Below are 21,577 nucleotides of genomic sequence, written 5' to 3' on the forward strand. Positions count from 1 at the left end.
CCCGATAAGAGCGGGCGGAATGAGCCGATTCATTTCCTCGACAGTCACATTGTCTCTCGGTTCAGTCCAATTCAACTCCCAACTATACTTAAGACCTTGAAAGAAAGCCTGTAGTCAGTGTGTCATGGTGACCTAGCGGGGGTAATGAGATCGCCTTCCACCAGCTACACATTACACAGGTTAGCCAAGCGCAGTCCTTTAAGGCTCACTGTGCCCTTGGTAAATTAAACTAGGAGGAGAAAAATGGACTGTTCTTTGTGGAAAGGTAGTTGGATAACCAGCTTTATAAAACGGATAGTTCTGGTCCTCAGTTCTGATTGGCTGAGATGCGTTCAAAGCCGCTGTAAAATACCAGATAAACAGACCTGCGAGTGCATAACAATTTGAATATTAATCCAATAACTACAAATCACCACTCATACTGATAGATATGTCTAGCTTAGCAACTGATGGTTACTGTTGAAGAATTGTTGTATGGATTGCTTGGCAGAAGATTAACATTTATTATTTAATTATATAGATTAGAAATATGACTTATTGAACATATTCTCCCACTGTTTTATTAAAAATCCACTTATCCAGTGTTGTGCCTAGCAACGCCTCTTGGCTGCTCTGAAATCACTGTAAAGCACGGCCTGTTGTGGCTTAATCCTTCATATTCTGCATGTAAAGCCATATGAGCAATAAGCATACGGTGCGATGCATCACAAATGAACCATTTGCGTACGGGGCAAGATCACTACTGCTGCGTGGTGGTGTTGACAGCCACAATTGCGTGTGTGGGATGTGGATCATCAGAGATGTGGTGACTGAACACACACTCACATGTACGTACACACACACACACACACATATACGCACCCACACACTTTATTTAGCTGCCTGATTAATCATGGCATCTTGGGGGGTCTTTAAGTTCAGAAAACCATCTTGGCTTCAACAGGACTTTTTCCTTCTGGTTCGCTCCTTCCTTCAGTCCTTATGATTATTACAGGCTTTAATGTGTCTAGCACCTCTTACTTTACTACTGCTGTCTCAGCGGCCTCCTCCCACCTCCCCGCTCCTGGTTGGCGAAGAAGTTGCGGCCCTCGCGGCGAGACTGTAACGTATCCAACGTTCCCCGCGACTGGCGTCACCAACTGAGTCACCAAGTGATCCCATCGAACATTCTCCCTGGTTCACGCTTTCGCTTTGTTTTCATTCACGAGGGCTGAATAATTGCGGAAGAGCTGTGTAAATTCCTCGTAGAATAGAGTAAAAAAGACTTTTGGTGACTGTCGATGTGGAAGGACTGCGCCGGTGACACACACACACACACACACACACACACACACATATATATGCATGCTTTGGCCTGGAGGCACCGGGGGCATTTGTAGCCCGGCCAGTCGGCTCCTCAAATAGAAACAATGGCAAGGACGCACTCATACGACACGTAGACAGTGTTGAACCTGGCCAGTTTACTCATTCACCTAGAGCAGAGGCAAGGTTATACGAAAGGCTATTATTCCTGGCCAGGCGGTCACACACACACACACACACACACACACACAGATTCATGAAAATTGTGGTGGAGCCCGTAATGATCTAGCTGCAGGCCCACCCACAGGTCACAGGAGGGTGGGCTTCACGCGGCATTGCTCTTCCTAAATTCGGACTGCAAATGAATTTAGCCGAAGCATATACACATATAGGCCTAAATCATCAATTCTCATCTAGGGTGGATTAATTATTCAATGGTCCGGCATGTGCAGCCGCTGTCCTCACGTCGTTCTGACTATTAATATAAATTTAGGTCACATTTGTATGCTGGTGCTGTGTGATTATGCAGAGCGGCGGACATGATGATTCAGGACAATTTCACGCTGCTGACACCGAAGTAGTAAAACCAGTGGATACATTTTGGAGGGATCTTCCTCGTCTTTGTTGTGCAGATTTCTGGGACAGACCGATGTCTTTCTCATGCACAGACTGCAATTTAGCCTCTTTTGTTGGCAGTTTTCATTATTTTTTGGCTGGGTGTCTCTCTGGAGACGAGGCAGCTAGCAGGCAGTCTTCCCTCCATGGAAACACTTGCCGCTAGAAAATAGAGCAGCTCATTTCCTCTGCCAAAGCCTGCAGTGAACTCATTTTAAAATCCCCTTACCTATACTCATGCATACATGGATGCACACATACACACACATGCACGCACACACACACACAAACACACACACACCTTTTGTATTAGTATACTTCTGAGGACCTTCTGTTGATTATGCTCATTCCCTAACTAATAACCCGAACCTTAACTCTTTCCACTACATATCTTCACCCTCACCACAAACTGAACCCTTAACCTAACCTAAACCTAATCCTAACCTAAACCCAAGTCCTAACCCTTATGTTTATGTATTTATTTCAAACATGTAACCAAAAAAAAACAGAAACAAAACAAGAAAATTCATCAAAGGAAATTTACAAAACCGAAAACATGCGGTAAATTCTTGACAAGGTTTGTGCTATTATTGCTTGTTTGTGAGTTGGATCCGGATCCGCTCCAAAATTTAATGGGTTCTTCCTTGGCCCATGCTACACCCTTCCACGAAGTTTCATGAAAACCGGGCCAGTAGTTTTTCCGTAATCCTGCTGACAGACAAACAAACAAACGACACCGAAAACATAACCTCCTTGGCGGAGGTAACAAAACAAGAAAATCCATCAAATAGGCAAAAAAAGAACCAAAAAAAAATGAAAACATACAGTAAATTCTTGACAAAAAACCGAAACAAAACCAAAGAAAAACCTTACTTGCTTAAACCTTAACCCTAATCTAATTCTAATCTTAACCCTAAACCCAAGTCTTTAACCCTAAACTAACCCTTTCTAGCAGTGACAACTCAAACTGGTTCTCACAAGGACAGTGAAACAAGTTCCCACACTCAGTCTAGTCCTAACACACACACAGAAAACAAGTCAATTTTCTCTCTCATTCAGAGTGAGGCTGGTCTGGCCCGTCAGTCAGAGGGAGCCGTCGCCCCTCTGCAGTGACACAGCATCACAGCATCACTGCTGCAGGCCGAGCCGAGCCGAGCCGAGCCGAGCCGGGCCGAGCCGGGCCGGGCCGAGCCACTGGACTCATCATGTCCATTCTAATAGAAAATAAATTGAAAGTCGGAGCCCCCCCAGTAAATGTACCACCCGTTTTCAAAATATCCTACAAGTGGAAGGTTTCCATTTTCCCTCTGTCTCCCTTTCTCTCCTCTTTCTCTCTCTCTCTCTCTCTCTCTCTTTCTCTCTCTCTCGCTCTCTCACACTCTCTCCTCTTTCTTTCTTTCTTTCTTTCTTTTCTTTAATCCTTAGTCAAAGTTCCCTAGGTTTTCAAAATATTCTACAAGTGGAAGGCTCCCCATTTTCCCCCTCTGTCTCCCTTTCTCTCCTCTTTCTCTCTCTCTCCTCTTTCTTTCTTTCTTTCTTTCTCTCTGTCCTCTTTCTTTCTTTCTTTCTTTCTTTCTTAGTAAAAGTTCCCCAGGTTTTCAAAATATTCTGTGGAAGTGGAAGGCCCCCCCATTTTCCTCTCTGTCTCCCCTTCTCTCCTCTTTCTCTCTCTCCTCTCTCCTCTTTCTTTCTTTCTTTCTTTCTTTCTTTCTTTCTTTCTTTCATCCTTAGTAAAAGTTCCCTAGGTTTTCAAAATATTCTACAAGTGGAAGCCCCCCCCCATTTTCCCCCTCTTTCTCCCTTTCTCTCCTCTTTCTCTCTCTCTGTCCTCTTTCTTTCTTTCTTTCTTTTTCTTTCTTTCATCCTTAGTAAAGGTTCCCCAGGTTTTCAAAATATTCTATAAGTGGAAGGCTCCCCCATTTGTCTCCCTCTCTCTCCCCCCCTCTGTCTCCCCTTCTCTCTTTCTTTCTTTCTTTCTGAAGGTACACACTTTTGTGTTGCAATATGCTAATTTGGTTGTACTGTATAACACCTAAGAAAGAACTGTCTGCAGGATTAAAGGTGTATTAAGTAATCTATTACGTTTATCGACCTCCGTCTGCGACCAAGGAATCAAGCAGAGCAGGGAGTTTTTGTTCCAAAACAGAGCTCGGGCCTAAAAGACGGTTATTTAAAGCCAGAAATCTCCTGGTGGCGTAACCGTGAGTCATTGGTATCGATTAACAACCTTTTCAAACCCCTGCAGATATATTGTGGTCATTTTGTGCTATGTGGCAGTAAAAACCCTATTTACAGCACCTTTCTTCTGGGATAGATGAAGGATAAATGTTTGAAGGGGGACTTCTACAGGATAAATGCACGAAAGTGGACTTTGACAGCAAGTGCCTTATGGAACATGTTGCCTGTTTATTGTAAAATTCCAGTTTAGATGATGAAACTTAAAGTAAACAGAGACAAACAGGATCGGGCAGCCCACACCAATTTTTTTTTTCCCCCACCAACACTTGCATTCATGCAATTTGTGCATTGCTTTGTTAAATTCAGCACACTCACACATTATTTCTCTCTCTCTCTCTCTCTCTCTCTGTCTTTCCCTGTCTCTCTCTCTCTGTAGGTGTGAAGGCGGTCTTCTCCGGCCACTATCACCGGAACGCCGGTGGTTGCCACGGCGGCCTGGACATGGTGGTGAGCTCGGCCATCGGCTGCCAGCTGGGCGAGGACACGCACGGCGTCAGGGTGGTGGTAGTGACCGCCGATGACGTCATCCACCGCTACCACAGCCTGGAGCAGCTGAGTGGGCGGGGCATGGACGAGGACCTCAGGAAGCTCCTGCAGGCCTGAGGGCCGGTGAAGGGGAAAACCAGGAAAGTTGGGTGTGTGCCCAACAAGCTTTTCACTTTGTGAATTGCTTTAATTTAATTTGACAACGTTTGATCCCCTTTTCTTAAAGGAATACACTGAGTTTTTGGGAGACTGGCCCGTTATGTGATGAGAACATAGACACCAAAATCATCCATGTGTTCCTGGTAGATCATTTGATGACTCATTAGTATACACTATGCTGAGTGATAGTAGGTGAGTAGCATTATCCAAAGTAAGAACACTGACCTTTTAATAAAAAGATGTCTCTTGTTATGGTCTTTAGATTCATAACAAAAAAAGAAAGAAATATCATTAACTCAATAGCTGATGCAGCCAGGTTTATTTTTGGAACTATTTCAGGTGAGCAACCACTTATGCATCAGCAGATGATTCTTAGCTGCAGACTCTGTCTCCCACACAGCTTTTCACGCTCCGAATCCCGTGGGACGAGGAGACCATTCAACAGAGAAAGCAGTCGCAGGTAGCTCCGAACAGTATGTTATTTTTGTATCGTATTTCATGTAAATTTTTACCAGTCTACACAAAACTGCCAGACTTAGACACATATCATTTGAAATGACTCACCGTTTAGCCTTAGAGCTGCTACAGGTTCTCGTTTTCTCACTGTTGAGATAATGCTAGTGGCCTGCTATCACTCAACATGGCGTGTGCTAAGGTGTTAGCGTGGAGCACCGGAGTCCAGGGAAACATGGATCATTTTGGTGTCTGTGTTCTCATCACTAATGGTTAAGCTGACCTCTTTGTCTCTGTGAAAGAAAGAAATAAGATGTAATTAACTTAATTTGAAGCACCTTTTACAAGTAACGAGACACGGTAAATTCACACCCACAAAAGTCGAAGGCCTTGAAACCGCATACCAACCACACAATATGAACTTGGGTGAATCATATATTATCAGAGCTATGATGAAACAAATTTGAATGTCTGTTCTCTCTCTGCTGAATGTTTTTCTGGGAGCATCGTTATCTCCGCACGCTGCCACGAAAGGGCACACGAGGAGAGCTGAATGAATATTGTCCTTCTCGTCTTCTAAAAGGAACGGTTCTTTTTGTGGAGAAGCGAAACCCTTTTCGCACACGGCCCTCTTATACTATATCATGGGTAGCATTACATGTTGTGACACCCACTCTATCTGTCTGTGCTGTATAATTGTTAAAGTTCAAGACAATAGGCTGTGGTGTAGTCAGATGTTGTCAGTGTAACTTAAAATGTATGCAAACCTAGCCATCCTTAAAGGAAAAATCCACCCTAAAACACTTTAATACTTTAACACTTTAACGCCGATGTATCTTGCATTTCTTGGTCGAGATATTTCCAGTGCAGCTACAATGGAGTTTGAAAAATTTTAAACTATTTAAACATTAATGGTAAAGGCTTTGGTGTCAAGACATAAGACATGTTGCATTTTAAGTAAGGGGGATGAATGACTCTCGCTTTTTCTCAACTGGAAAAACTCTCTTGCTCTTACTATTATCGCTATTCCTTTCTCCACCTACACATGTAACCCACAGCTGAATGGAACATGTTCAGGTCTATTCTCTGGGGGTTGTCGAAAGGCATTCTGGGAAATGTAGGAAACCACTGGCTGAAGTAGAAGTAGACGAGGCAGGTTGGGCAAAAGTAGATACAACAAAAACATAAATTTCTTCATAAAGTAACTCCTGGGACGCCTTGAGCATCACAGATTGGTGATATATAACAGTGTAGAAGTATCTGACGGTGGATTTTTCCTTTAACGATCCTGAAATATCCAGCAATCATAGCTATTTTTTGCTGTAGCTAGAGTCTAACGCCTCGTCGGCCATCCCTATGCAAGCTAACCGCATCACCGTGTTCTGTGTGTTTCATGTATAACCTGGTACCTCGTCTGACTGACCTGAGAGATACTGAGCCGCCCGCTGATCTCTGTGTCAGCCTGGGACCTCGTCTGTTTATTTCCCCCTTAAAAACCGTCAACAAACCCCAACACCACACCGCCCTTCAAAGGAAAAAAGGCAGAAACTGCTCAGCGTGAAACTGAGAAAAATCAGCCAAGCATGTTTCTACTGTCAGGCCGACGGACTTGGAAGAAAATCTTTGGAAATGTGTTGATTTGTTGACTTACTAAGAGGTTACTCTGACTCTATATTAACACTATGAAAAATGACAATCTCATTTTCGACTAAAACTGATGTCAAACTGATGTCACTGTCTTTTTCCTTTGTAAGGCAGTATGGCAGAACTCGGTGTCCAGTACGTTTGCCCCCGTCTTTTGCTCTCAATCACATAATGCATTGAATGTTTTGCTCTCCAACAAGTTAATTCATATCAAATCCGAGGGAATCCGTCTCCCCTGCATCTCTCCATTGCAGATGCATTGCGTTGTGGCGCGAGTGTTTGCGTGCGTTGGATTTATTCTCCTTTATGAATGTGCAGATCAAACTGAATGTTGTTCTACCCGCTTTTTGCTCGCTCTCTGGGTTGTTTTCATGATGAAAACATTTCATCACCGAACCAGAGTTGCAATAAAAATGAATGTTGTAACACTACAATCACAAACCACGCCTAATCGGTTTAGTCTCAGAACATTTGAGATTGGGATCTTTTTGCGAAGGAGTTAGTTCACAGCGTATTAAATGCGTTATGAATTACGTCTAATCGCGGCATTAAATGTCAAAGTGAAGGACTGGTGTCAGGCTCACGACATAGTGATGCTTGTGTGTGTGTGTGTGTGTGTGTGTGTTTGACAGTATTACCAGGCTGTTCAGCCATAGCAGTATCAACCGCACAGTGTTACACGCAGCCTAGTAGCCACAGGCTTATTTGGAGGCTCACAGTACTGAAAATGTCTTTTAAAATGGACATTTTGGTGACAAAATGACTTTCTCTGCGAGCTTTAAATGACTCTACTCGATTACACCCTCCGCACGCGCACTCACACACACACACACACACACACACACACTCTTTCTCACACTCTCCCTGACCGACTGGGAACGCAGAGTTGTCATGGCAACCCTTTAGCAACACATCTGTGTGTCTGTGTGTGTGTGTGTCTCAGAGAGAGCCTGAGTGTCAGAGAGAAAGAGTGTGTGTGTGTGTGTGTGTGTGTCTGTGGTCTGGTGGGTACTGTAGGTGATTTTCCATCAGCAACGCAATCGCTGACCTCATTTCACACTGACGGATTCTGTCTCTCTTCCAAAAAGTCAGCATGTGATGGAGGGAGGAGAAGGGGGAGGAGGAGAGGGAGGAGGAGGGGGAGGAGGAGGGGGGGGGGGGGCATCTGAGAGGAATGGATAATGACTGTGATGTGTGAAAGACGACTCAGTCCATCTCCTTCATTTCCTGTCTGAGAAGGAACCTTATGTCCTTATCTATTTTTATATCCTCACGGTCACCGAGCTCAATCACATTGTTCTTTATCATTTTGTTTGTGTGTGTGATGTTTTTTTTTTCTTTTTGAGTGCATTTGCTCTATGAATTGGGGAACATATCATCACACGCTCTGACTTGTTCCTGTCTTGAATTCCAATGACCATACTGAATACCATGACTGTGACACGATTGGCTGTATTTTTATAATAAATGTTGATTTTATCTATTGATGATTGCAGGGTTTTTTTTTTGTCAGTGATAAGATGAGTTTTAATGAGTTAGCCCTTCATTTGTGCAGTTATAGCTGCACTAGGCAACTTTGTATGTTGGTGGCTCCAAATGGCAGCGAGAGATAAAAACTGTTTGAACTTCAATACCCAGAAATCCTGTGACATGACGACAGTGAACTTTACACAGTACGCTCAACCCGGCCGGTCTGTGCTGCTTTATACCAAAGGAAACCAAAGAGACGAGAGAGGAGAAGATCTAACGCTGGACAGTCCAGCTGCTCACTGCTGTTTAGGAGACAGATTGGATTTCACTCTGAAGTTTCAATTCCTCATTTGTTGTGTGTGCCAAGATTTCCCAGCCAGCGGACATACCCAACAAATGGGGCAGATCTATGGGGCCTCCATTAAGAGGGATGGGACGTTTCGAAGGTTTGATTCATCTCTTCCTGTGGGTGGAGAAGTGTCAATAACTGACACCGGAATTTAATTTGGGGAAACAAATCTACAGCCTGACTCAGTGGAGACGGGACGCTCTTCTCTGCTGCAGCCCCGCTGTGTGATTTAGGCTGATAAGACAGGTGTATTTTTACATAAAGACCTTGCCTAGTGCAGCTGTAATGAAATCCAATACATGCACACTATGTTTTTCTCTCTCTTTTCTCACTGTTACAGTTAAAATATAGGGATTAGCTGACTCTTATCCAGAGCAACTACCCATGAGTGGCTGCTTGCTCAAGGACACTACAATAAGACACATTGCTGTTGCAGAGATTGAATCTGGGACGTTGTATCCATTAGGCCACCTTGCTGCCGCTCACTTGGAGCAATTCTGTATTGAAAAGCGAGGTTTAGTCCCTTCTTGCTGCGAAATTGCAATGATTTGTAAAAAAAATTGCCGTCCCTGTCACTGCTTTGAAAGAAAGCGCAGGCTCTTTTTGTGATAAAAGTGCAGTCGAAATTGCGAGCCGTTGCAATATTTAGCAGCGGACGGTTGATTTAGCAGAAAAATGTTGCCGTCGCAAAATGGCAGCTTTCCAGAGGGACTGGAGGTCGGTGGCGTCCGCTTTGCTCCCTGGTCCGTTTCAGCGGGATTCATTCTGCTGTGGCCGATGAAAGCCAGCTCCTGTTTATTGATCCAATGCCTGTCTGGTGTTCCCCAACACACACACACACACACACACACACACACACACACACACACACACAAAGACAGACGTACACACACATAAGCAGTCACTGACACATACACACACACGCACACAGTCTCTGCACAATGCCTTCACCAACTTCCAGGTTGTAAAATCTACCAGTGTGGAGCGCTGATGTTTTTTCCCCCAGCGTTTTCCTCGTACAAGTACACACTTGAAGCGGGATGTGGGGGGACGGGGATCAAAGGTCGCCTGTTTCTGAAAGCACATGAGAGGAACCATGTAGATGCCTGATAGCATGAGGGGCTTGTTACGTCTCAGAAGTGAGCCTGGAGCATCACCAGAGACACAAAGACGAGCTTATTTCATTTTCGCCTCAGCTTTCCGGCTCCTAATGGAATCCAAAGGCCCATTAACGAATCGCTCCCAAACCGAGAAGCCATGAATGCTCCGCGGCGAGGCGGCTGTTGACATCAGATATTCTTGGCTGTGTGCTTTTAGCTAAAAAAAATGTGAGTCAGTATCTGTGGAAAGTCACAAGGCAAGCTGTGGGTGAAGCAACTGGTTGTAAAAGCCGCGGCCGATGTGAAGTTACGTTCATCTGAGGTCGATGGAAATGACAGTTTTCAAAGTGGGAAGTTGCGACAGCTGGGACAGCTAAATTACATGCTCCATGAGTTAGAGCTGCCATTGCTATGATTGGAATAGAGAAAGTAATTTCTTGACACAAATTTTCTCTAGTACAACGCCTGAGGACTGGAATCCACTTTTGTTTTGTTGGCTCGAATGACTTTATGCCGAAGTCTAGAAGGACTCTCGGTAATTGGGAGATTTGTGTGGTAAACAATGACACAACTAAGAGCTTTATCAAAAATTATACCCAAACGGAGAATTGCTTTCCAAACGGATTTGTGTAGTTTTAGCATAATTCCTGCTAATTCTGTGATATGATTAGCAGCTTAAGTAGAAGGGTTTAGTCGAACTGAATGTCCGGTCACGCTCTGCGCCCAGTGAGAGTCTTCAGTCACCAACAGGGGAGCAGCCAGTCTGACCAACAATTTACCATTCAACCAAATACTAATTCAGCAATGTATCCACTCAGGATCACATCATATGGTCTAGTGATGTGTGAACGACAGCGATACCATTTCAATTCCAAGCGTACACACACACACACACACACACACACCTTTGATCCTGACGGAGGACTAAACCCTGTGACAGGCTGAAATGAGTACAGGTGGACAAACACACACACACTCACATACACATTTTCAGACATGAGAGACATGAGCAACATCTTGTCAAACTAACTTTCAAATGGGTCACACACACACACACACACACACACACACACACACACACACACACACACACACACAGAAGGGCCTCCTGCACAGACCTTCTGTTGACTATTCCTAAATCCAAACAAAACCTAATCCTAATCTTAACCCATAAACCCAAATCCTAAACTAATTTAACCTTAATCCTTATCCTAACCTAAATCTAATCCTAATTCTAATCTTAACACTAAATTTAAATCCTAAACTAATCCCCTTGAAGAAGAGAGGATCAGCCAAAATGACCTCACTCCGCAAAAACGTAAAAAACTTAAACCGGTTCTCACAAGGATAGAACAACACACACACACACACACACACACACACACACACACATATGCTAGGCTCCGGAAACCAGAGCCCCTTCATTTCTCCACAAAGTCCACAGGTGTTGGGGGGGGGAAGTAAATGAAAGTTGGCATATCCAATCAGGGCCTGACGTCAGGGTGCCGCCCCTCCTGGCGGCGGGCCCGCTGACAGAGAGGGCCATCTGGGCGGCAGAGAGCCGGCGACAGGCCCATCCATCGCCGTGCCCTGCCCTCCAGGCGCTCAGCCAGGGAGACAGGCTGGGAGAGCTGGCAGGGATCGGCGCTCCTCGCTCTCGCCAAGCTGGATCCGTGTCCTGGTGGTTCAGCGGGGTCAGAGATCTGCATCGTGTCTCGCTGCGTTTTTTTTTTAACCCAGCCGGGGGCGGTCTCGGCGGCGCGGTCCGACCGGTCGCACGTACGCTCGCTCGCTCCGACTGCTCCCGTAAAGCTCGGAATAAGCTGGAACATTTTCATACAAAGTAACTGTCCGTTTTTTCCATTCTCTATCACACAATAGTGATTCAACCAAGCGGGCAAAACCACGACCAGTCAATAAGGAAGTGGCATCAGGCGGAAATTCCTCTAACGGCTCCAAAAAGACCCAACTCCATGCATCCAATGGGACCACAACCCAACTTCTCACTCAAAATATAAAGTCAATAATTTATTTTCAAGAGGTTATGGTCTCAGTAGCTAACATCACTTCTTCTAATGTGTCCGCAGACAACAGCTCAGGCTAGCTTTGGCTGCTCCGGCTTCAAAAAATGTCAACATGGCGGCGATCGTAAACCCAGTGAAGTGTGAAGTCACACTCGCTACATCCACCTTTTTTTTTTTACAGTCTATAGCCCTATTCGCACGGGACTAGTATTACCTGGGGACCTCATGTGATTTAGAAGTTACCCCCCCCCCCACGTTTCATGCGGCGCATTCACACGGGATAAGCAAAGTCTGTATTTTACTCGGATTTACTGACATCCCCCGGATATGATGTCAAGGCTCTGCGTAACATCAACAAAAAACCTTGAAAAAAAAAAAAATACAACCCCAAATGACCGAGATGCCGATTCGCTCGGGACTAATATTATCACATGACCTCTGTGTTTGGCGAAATATGATAGGTAATTTGCGGTGGAATTTTTACTTTACAAATTACGGACATGGCAGATTCGCACGGGATTAAGATCACATTATTACAAATTACTAGAGGTCCCCAGGTAATACTAGTCCCGTGCGAATAGGGCTTATGGATTCAATCTGTATCCAGTTCATGAAAGCTTTTATATTTGCTGTTCTAAACACTCGGTGTCTGGTAGGTCTTTCCCGGGAAAAAAGTGTGTTTTTTTTGTTTCCCGGGTTTGTTCGGAATAAACAGAAGAAGAAGAACTGGGTAGTTAGCTATGAGCAGCGATAGCCACCATGACTGAACAGACAAAGAAAAGACAGAAACTCAAACTGCATCGACAGAAAATCGAAGCTCCGCCCACACTGTTTGATTGACAGGTGATCTGTGGGAAGTGCGGTGCAGAAACACCACAGCAATGAGCGCTGTCAACAAATTAAAAAAGGGAGAATCTCCTTGATTACCACTTTAATTCGTACACTACTTTCGTTCATCACCATCATACCCAAACTCACAGTAAAGAATAAGCCCACTTTCAGGTTTTACTGCTGTATACAGACATGCTGCTCAGAGGATTTGAGGAAATGTAATACAATGCAAATACAATTCATACAATTCATATCCTTTGGCGAACCTCTCCTTAGTTTTGAACTAAAACGCTGCTTATCCATTATGAAAGGCGCTCTCTCCTCATAATCCCCGCATGAACCGACTAGTTTAGTGCGATGTCGATGTCGTTGTCGTCGGCGACGGCGGTTCTCCCCTCTCATTATTTCCCTGCAACTCCATTCTTCTATTCTTTCATCTCTCCATCCCTTCACTCCCTTTTAGTCACGGTGCAGCAGCAGATCCCGCTCCGTTTTTCAGGGAGGGGGGGGGACGACAGCTGTGACAAGCCTGGATCCTGACAGAGGACTAAAGGCTGTGATGGGCTGTAATGAGTACAGGTGGACACACACGCACACACACACACACACACACACACACACATACAGATCTGAGAGAAAATATGTCTCTCCTCTCTCTTTGTGCTGTAAGCTGACTTTTGACGTTTACTTCCGTAGTCTATATGGAAAGAAAATGTACCTTTTTTTTTACGCATTATACATGAATAAATACATTTGTTATAAGTGATAGAAGAAGAAGAAGTGTCGATAAGTTAGATCTAGGTGGGCTCGTTCTCTGTAAAGTCCTTTCAGACAGGCTTGTGATGAAGGATTATATAAATAAACCTGACTTGACTTGACAAGTACAGGATAAAAGTAATAAAGAGCTTCCAAATTCAAATCATTTCATGTTTTATATCCAATTAAAAACAAAAGAAAAACCCTTGAAGTTCATCATTTAATATCTGTTAAATATAGAGGCTTCAGACTTTAAACTCATCATTTTGTCATACAGGGGACTAAAATTATCTGCTTTATATCTATCTATAAAAAGTACCATACTTTGATTTGTGTGTTTTTTTTTGTAGCGGATCATTTTGTAGCAGCGGGCGTCAGGTGGATTTCTCTGTTTTTTTGGGGCAAAACTCATCAATCCGTGGCTCCAGACTGCATCTATATTCCGTTCAGAGTCTGCTTCAGATCTAGTCTCTGTTTGCTTCACACAGAATTTAGTGAGGGAAGATGAAAGTATGTGGTGGTGTGCCCGTCCTGCAGAGGGGGAGGTGGTCTGTGATCTGTTTGGTCAACAGTGTTTCACCAGCCAGCCACCGCTCCCAGTCTGCTGGAGGAGCCTTCATGTCTGAACGCTCCTCTCTTAGTCCTGGGTTTAGTCTGGCTCTCTCAGGGAATAGAGAGCCCACGACCATTCTGTTGTTGTTAGGACACATAAAGTGGTGGATTTTCTCTTTTTTTTGTTCACTTAGTCAGATATGGAACAGAAGGCTCTCGGTGACATTTACCCACAATACTGTTCTTCACACCACCACCAACCGGACTCCCACTCTCTCAAAAGTGAAGACCGAGGATTGTTTCAACAGTTTGTTTGGACGGAGAACACAACCTCCCCAACAACCGGCCACCTGCTGACTGAAAGTGGCTTGTTTTTTTTATCCGGCACACAGGATATGAATGTAAGTGTGTGTGTGTGTGTGTGTGTGTGTGTGTGTGTGTGTGTGTGTGTGTGTGTGTGTGTGTGTGGTGAGCTGGGCGGGGGGGCTGGCGTGGGTCGAGAGGCGGAGAGAGACCCGGAGCGGCCCGTCGGGATAACAGGGAGCACCTGCACCCGACTAGCCTCTCCTTATGCACAGTGTGTGTCCGTGTGTGTGTGTGTGTGTGTGTGTGTGTGTGTGTGTGTGTGTGTGTGTGTGTGTGTGTGTGTGTGTGTTTCAGTGGGTGCTGGCAGATCAGACTAGTCTGGACTGAAGTGTAAGCAGACAGAACGCCACGTGTGTGAGCAAGCAGCCAGAAAACACAGCGTGCTTATAGTCCATTTTAGTATTAGACTGTTGGATTCATCATCTAATGGAGAGACAAAGACTATAATTGTTTTTTGATGAAGGCCATAGTCAGATAATTCTTTTTTTTTTTTTTTAGTGAGGTCCAAAAATCTAAACCCTCAATCAAGGGTCTGAGTCTTCCCCCAGAAAAACGTTGGCCATTTAAAACCAATTTTGTGCAATTTTACAACAGATTTGCATAATTTATATTCATCTGAATGTGCAAAAATGACCAAGCTGTCCTGTGATTCCAGTGATCACAACACCCCGGTTATTATGTTGAAATTACACGTGTGGATTTACCAGGTAGGAAGAGCTGCTGGGTGTAGAGCGCTTTGAGCCCGGTCCGAGTTAAAGGAATAGTTCACCCAAAAATGAAAATTCAGTCATTATCTACTCACTCCCATGCCAGTAGAAAATCGGGTAAAGTTTGTTAGTCCATACAAGTTTGTTACAAGTTTATTAGTCCATACAAACAAACTTTACCTGATTTTCTACTAGCATGGGAATGAGTAGATAATGACTGAATTTTCATTTTTGGGTGAACTATTCCTTTAACTTACCCAGGATGTCTATATTTGCAGATATAACAGTATTTCAGTCAGCCAGCTCATGTAAACAGATTACTGAGAATGAACGCAGATATAGATACAGAGTCCAGTATGGCGTCTAGGCTCTGATCCCGATGATAGAGGAGACCTTGCCTGGGTTTTGCCTTACTCAAAACATAACAAATAGAAATAGATGGTCTGTCAATTACAGTTACTTAACAACCAATACTTACAGTAACATGATAAATAAAGAAGAATCAAAAGCCATACACAATAATTCACCATCAACTAAGGAAACCCATTACCTGACAACTTCATATAGTCTAATTATTCTTTCTTTATACATTTTCTTGAACTGAAAGATATTTATACAAGTTGACTGATTCTGGTCTGGCATCGTGACATGAAACAGCGGTTTCTCGGTTGAAAAATGATCAGTCCAATGAGCGCCGGGGGGGACTAACTATTAGCCAATCAGCGCCATGGGCTGGACTAACGGCGTTGTCAACGTTGTCAAACTGTGCATCGGAACCGAGGAGTAATAACAACAATGGCGACCGCTACAGACAAGATAGACGCTGCTATCGAGGCTGTTCTAAATCGATTAAAAGTACCAATTACTTTGAAATCCAAAATACTTTGTTTTCACTTCGCTCTGTGTTGTCAAAGATGCTCTATACTTTCTGAACCGTCTCTGGTGTTGTCATGGCTACGCATCAGCGTCCACTTAAAATGACGTTAGATTCAGGCGGATACGTCGGTCTCTAGTGATCGGTTAGGGAAAATCGAATCCCCCACGGAAATCGGTTAGAGTGGAGGCAATGTCAGACTGAAGATGGAAATGGAGTGTAACGAGTCTGTCTGATATCAGGTAAGCGGAGAGCTAGACTCAGAGCCTACAGGTGGAGGCTGGGTGGAGGTGGGGATGATGCAACGGTGTGTGGTGAGCAGCAGCAATAACTGAGCAGCAGTTAACTGAGCAGCGTAGCAGCAGCATGGCAATGAGAGAGACAGTGAGCAGGTGCAGGAAGCTTAAAGTGATGTTGAACCTTGGTAGTACTCTGGGTTGTGTAGCTTCCTGGACATGATAAAAGCCCCAAATCGGTTGCTCCGGTAGAGGAGATTGGAGAATTGTGGGGGTTTTTTCTGTCTCCATTCACTGCCATTGTATGGAGGAGGAGCAGGTCTCAAAATCACACTTCTATTACATAAACTAATGCGACCAAAGCAGATTCTGTCAATATATAACAAAACTATATTAAAGAAAACTAGCTCTTTTACAGTGGTGGAAAAGTAGCTAAGTACATTTACTCAAATACTGTGCTTAAGTACAATTTTGAGATACTTGTACTTTACTTGAGTATTTCCATTTGATGCTACTTTATACTTCCACTCCACTACATTTCAGAGGGAAATATTGTACTTTCTACTCCACTACATTTATTTGACAGCTTTAGTTACTTTTCAGATGGAGATTTGACACAGTGGATAATATAACAAGCTTTTAAAATACAACACATTACAACACTTTATCGTTGGAGAGATCAAGTTGGCACCTCGAATCACAGATGTTCATACAGTTTGACTTAACAAGTTATTTCTTTTTCTGTCTCCCATGATGAGGAGGACCATGGATCATTCTGTCTGTTCATTTGTTTGTGTTTTGTGTTCGTTCGTCTGTCACACATCTCAGACACCGCTGATCGGATTTTGATGAAACTTCAAGCTTCATGACTCCAGCATTTTCAAAATTCAAAATGATTGGCTCAAGGGTGGCACTACAATAAAGAAGGTGACATATTTGTTTCTGATTGGCCCAGAGTGGGACTGCGTTATTCATTTAAAAACGTGTTTACTCCTGCCTCGTTTCATTCTGGTTTCATCAACTTGGTGCTTGTAGTCATATTTTTTAGATCTTGGAAATAGGAATATGGCTTCTGAGTTTGGGTTCAGAGTTCCCGGGGGCCGCCGCTAACTAACTTGAAGTTTCTTTTAGCCGGCAGAGCGACTTGTAGTCCAGGGAAACGGACATGTCCGACTGTCTGACTGCACTTTGCCCTCACTGCTGCTCCGCTCTGCGACCCCCGAGGAGCAGAAGGTTCACAGCTGAACACGAGTGAACCCGTCTCTAAACCGCCTGTGATCCCCGGGCAGCACACACACACACACACACACACAGAGACACATACACACACACGCAAATAAACCCTCTCTGCCTCTCACACACATATACATACACGAATACACACACAAGATATATACAAACACACACTCAGAAACGCTTCCTCTCACATGCCAAAATACACACACACACACACACACGCTCTCTCTCTCTCTCTCATACACACACACACACACACACACACACACACACACACAAATAAAACCTCTCTCCCTCTCACACACATATACATGCATGCATACACACACACAAGATATATACAAACACACACTCAGAAACGCTCCCTCTCACATGCCAACATACACACACACTCTCTCTCTCTCTCTCTCACACACACACACACACACAAATAAACCCTCTCTCTCACACACACATATACATACATGCATACACACACACACACACACAATATATACAATATATCCCTCTCGCATGCCCACATACATACACACACACTCTCTCTTGCTCACACACACATGCACATAAACCCTCTCTCTCTCACACATACCCACACACACACACGCACATATAAGTAGACTTTTTCATATTTTATACAAACACACACTCAGAAACACTCCCTCTCACATGCCCACATACACACACACACACACACACACACACACTCTCTCTCTCCCTCTCTCTCTCACACACACACACTCTCTCACTCACACACACATAAACCCTCTCTCTCTCTCTCTCACACACATAAAAACACACTCAGGGAGCTCTCTCTCACATGCCCACACACACACACACACACACACACACACACAAAAACACACTCAGAGACTCTCTCTCTCACATGCCCGCATACACACACACACACACACACACACAAAAACACACTCAGAGACGCTCTCTCTCACATGCCCGCATACACACACACACACACACACACACACACAAAAACACACTCAGAGACGCTCTCTCTCACATGCCCACATACACACACACACACACACACATGCACATACAAGTAGGCTACCCCAACCAATACATATGCACATACTTACAAATAAGCTATACTTTCATTCACTCACACACAAACACACACTCTCTCTCACACATAAACACAAACACACACACACACACTTTTTCCTGACTTCCCGCCTGTCAATCAAACTTCCCTCTCCCAACTCTTACTCAGCTTCGCCTTAGCGGACGCCGGCCCATCTTTATGCCATTACCGCGGGTTTTTCGACACTAATGGAGCCATCTCACCAAGCAATAAACCGTGGGGGGGGGGACATTAGCGGCCGGGACGCAGGGTGAGAACACACTGAAGTGACGAGCGCCGACTGAAAACGCCTGCGGGGCAAGGAGCGGGGCGAGGCAACAATCACTCTAAATATTAATATTCTGCTCCTCCGTTTCTCGGGGAAGGATGAAAGGAAGGGGAAGAAGACCCGGGCTTATCACATGTATGATGTTGGAGGCGCCCTCGCTCGCTCAGTCAATCCCCATCATCCCCCTGTGGGTTGGAACCTCATTACAGCCGGGGGGGGGGGGGGGGGGGATTTCACATGGGCAACCTGTAACAGACACACATGGGAGACACGATGCTATGGGCGCGCACACACTGAAAGCACTTGTCGCCTGTCAATCAAACAGTGAGTCCGGTACTGTGGCGGCTTTCTACTTGGATTTTCAGTTAATGAAGTTTCTGTAGGTGATGCTCTTTTTTTTTGTCTGGTCAGTCCAGTTCTTCTCCTGTTTATTTATTTATTTATTTTTTATTAAACCAGAAAAATGTATTATACAAATTAAATAAAGAAAGAAGATAAAATAAAATAGATATACAGGGAAAATTTTGCCCCTCAGAGCCCCCCCCTCCCCTTCCCTTCGCTCATCTGCACTAATGACTGAACTCCTGATTATGTGTATATACAGTATATATATACGAATACACGTTATTAGTATTATTATTATTTGCATTTTTGCAAATGCACATTACCTCTATCGTATTATCTTATTACCTCTTCTCTTTTATTATCTTATTGTACCTGAATTTCCCCAAGGGGATTAATAGAGTGCTATCTTATCTTATCTTATAAATACAAATACATGTGAAATTATAGAATAAAATAAACAAGAAAGAGAAGCTCAAAGGTTCAGGATATTTGAAATCTGAACACCGTATTTACTTTTTTTGTTTGTGTGGTGTTTCAGGGAATTGATGAGAGTGTTAATCTCAATTAAAAACAATTTAAAGCAAATTTCTTCTTCTGTTTATTCCAAACAAACCGGAAACATAAAGCGCATCACCTCCCGTATGCCAGAGGATTTTTCCCGGGAAAGAGCTACCAGACACCGGCTGTTTAGAACAGACAATGCAAAAGCTTTCAGACCTGTATATACGTATAGGTTGAATCACTGTTGTGTAATAGAGAGTAGAAACCACCCCTGCTAACTACGCAGTTCTTCTATTTATTCCAAACAAAGCGTAGTCGCTGCTGCTTGTGCGCCAGAGGATTTCTCTCAGAAACATCTATCCAACACTAGATGTTTAGAGCTGCAAATGTAAAAGCTTTTCTGAACCGGGTATATATTGAATCACTATTGTGTTGTGTCACTCAGCTATAGAAGCAAAATGGACATTTATTTATGTGAGAATGTCACAGATTACTAACTACTTGAGTGGCATTTGGAATGAAGGACTTTTACTATCAGCACAAAACGACTCTATTCAAGTGTTTCTTCTCTGCGTAGGTGTTCCACCTCATATACACAGACACACAAATACGCATATATTCAATACACAGACCGCTGCTTTAATGGTTTCATTTTGAATGGAGGGCATTCATTGGCAGTACAAATCTTCCTATCTTCAACCACACACACACATTTTCTGTTACTGTACTTGTGAGGACCGTCATCGACTACATTTATTCTCTAATCCCCATTGGTGGAAAAAGTGCTCAAATCCTTTACTTCAGTGGTTCTCAACCTTTTTCATATCAAGGACCCCTAATTTAGTCCACATTAGGGCCACAGACCCCCCATTTGATGAGATTTTGTCTCTCGGACCCAAATCTGAGAATATTTTTATTGTCAGATATGATTTTGTCCAGAATTCCATGGCTATCTGTACTGTAGGTAGAGAGATAACAGAGAAACTGTGATCAAAATAGTCATTCTAAAATGACAAAATAATGAAGTTTAACAATTCATCAATTTGCTGGGGACCCCCTGGAATGCCCTCAAGGACCCCTGGTGGTCCCCGGACCCCACGTTGAGAACCATTGCTTTACTTAAGTAAAAGTAGCAATGCAATAATGAAAAAAATACTCCATTAAAAGTAAAAGTTCTGCATTCGTTTACTTAAGTAAAAATATAGAAGTATTAGCAGTAAAATGTACTTAAGTATCAAACGTAAAAATACTCATTCTGAAGAACAAAATGTCAAATTATTGAAGCATTAACCTGCAATAAGTATTTTAATGTTGTCGGTCTAACTGCTCCATATACTGTTGAGGAGTTTAAACTCTAACAATGCAACATATTTTATGAGCTCATCGTATGTTTTGCATGTAAAACCTTATTCTGCAAAGTAACTAGTAACTCCAGCCGTCCGATAAACGTAGTGGATTTTCCTCTGAGATGTAATGGATTAAAAGTATGAAGTCTCACAGAATGGAAATGCTGAAGTGCCAGCACCTCAAAATTTTACTTAAGTCCAGTACTTGAGTAAATGTATTTAGTTACTTTCCACCTCTGCTAACCCTAACCTCAACCTTCTCTAATCTAATCGATGCCTAACCTTAACCTTTACCCTTCCCTAAACCTCATCCTAATTCTGGCCTTAATCCTAAACCCAAATCCTAACCCTAAACTAGCCTGTCGTAGTGTGAAAACATTTGGTCCTCATAAGGATAGAAGTACAACAACACACACGGTTACTTTATTCCTACCGATGCCCCTAGATTCCCCCCTGAGAGTGTTTATGCCCCCGATTGCATGCTTTTAACATGTTGACATTCACTTTTAATCCGTCCTTGTAATTAGCCGGGACCCACCACCACCAAGTAAAAATAGAGGCAGAGTGATTAAAACAGGAAAATCCAATCAAACATGCTTCTTATGACAGCCAACATTCAC

General features: G+C 43.6%; 1 protein-coding gene across 2 annotated transcripts in view; it reads left to right on the forward strand.

The window, feature by feature from the left end:
- Nucleotides 1–8,002, forward strand: part of cpped1 (calcineurin-like phosphoesterase domain containing 1) — a 39,853-nt gene extending 31,851 nt beyond the window's left edge. For both annotated transcript variants that reach the window (XM_071535703.1, XM_071535704.1), the window contains exon 6: nt 4,532–8,002. In XM_071535703.1, the coding sequence (XP_071391804.1) occupies nt 4,532–4,758 (227 nt within the window). In that variant the 3' untranslated portion in view covers nt 4,759–8,002. The remainder of the gene's footprint in view (nt 1–4,531) is intronic.
- The last annotated feature ends 13,575 nt before the right edge of the window (nt 8,003–21,577 follow it).

Source organism: Centroberyx affinis, unplaced genomic scaffold (assembly GCF_046629955.1).
Source record: "Centroberyx affinis isolate AG114_WGS23_722 - 3 ecotype Tasmania unplaced genomic scaffold, CSIRO-AGI_Caff_v1 ptg002751l_1, whole genome shotgun sequence".
Taxonomy (NCBI): Eukaryota; Metazoa; Chordata; class Actinopteri; order Beryciformes; family Berycidae; genus Centroberyx; species Centroberyx affinis.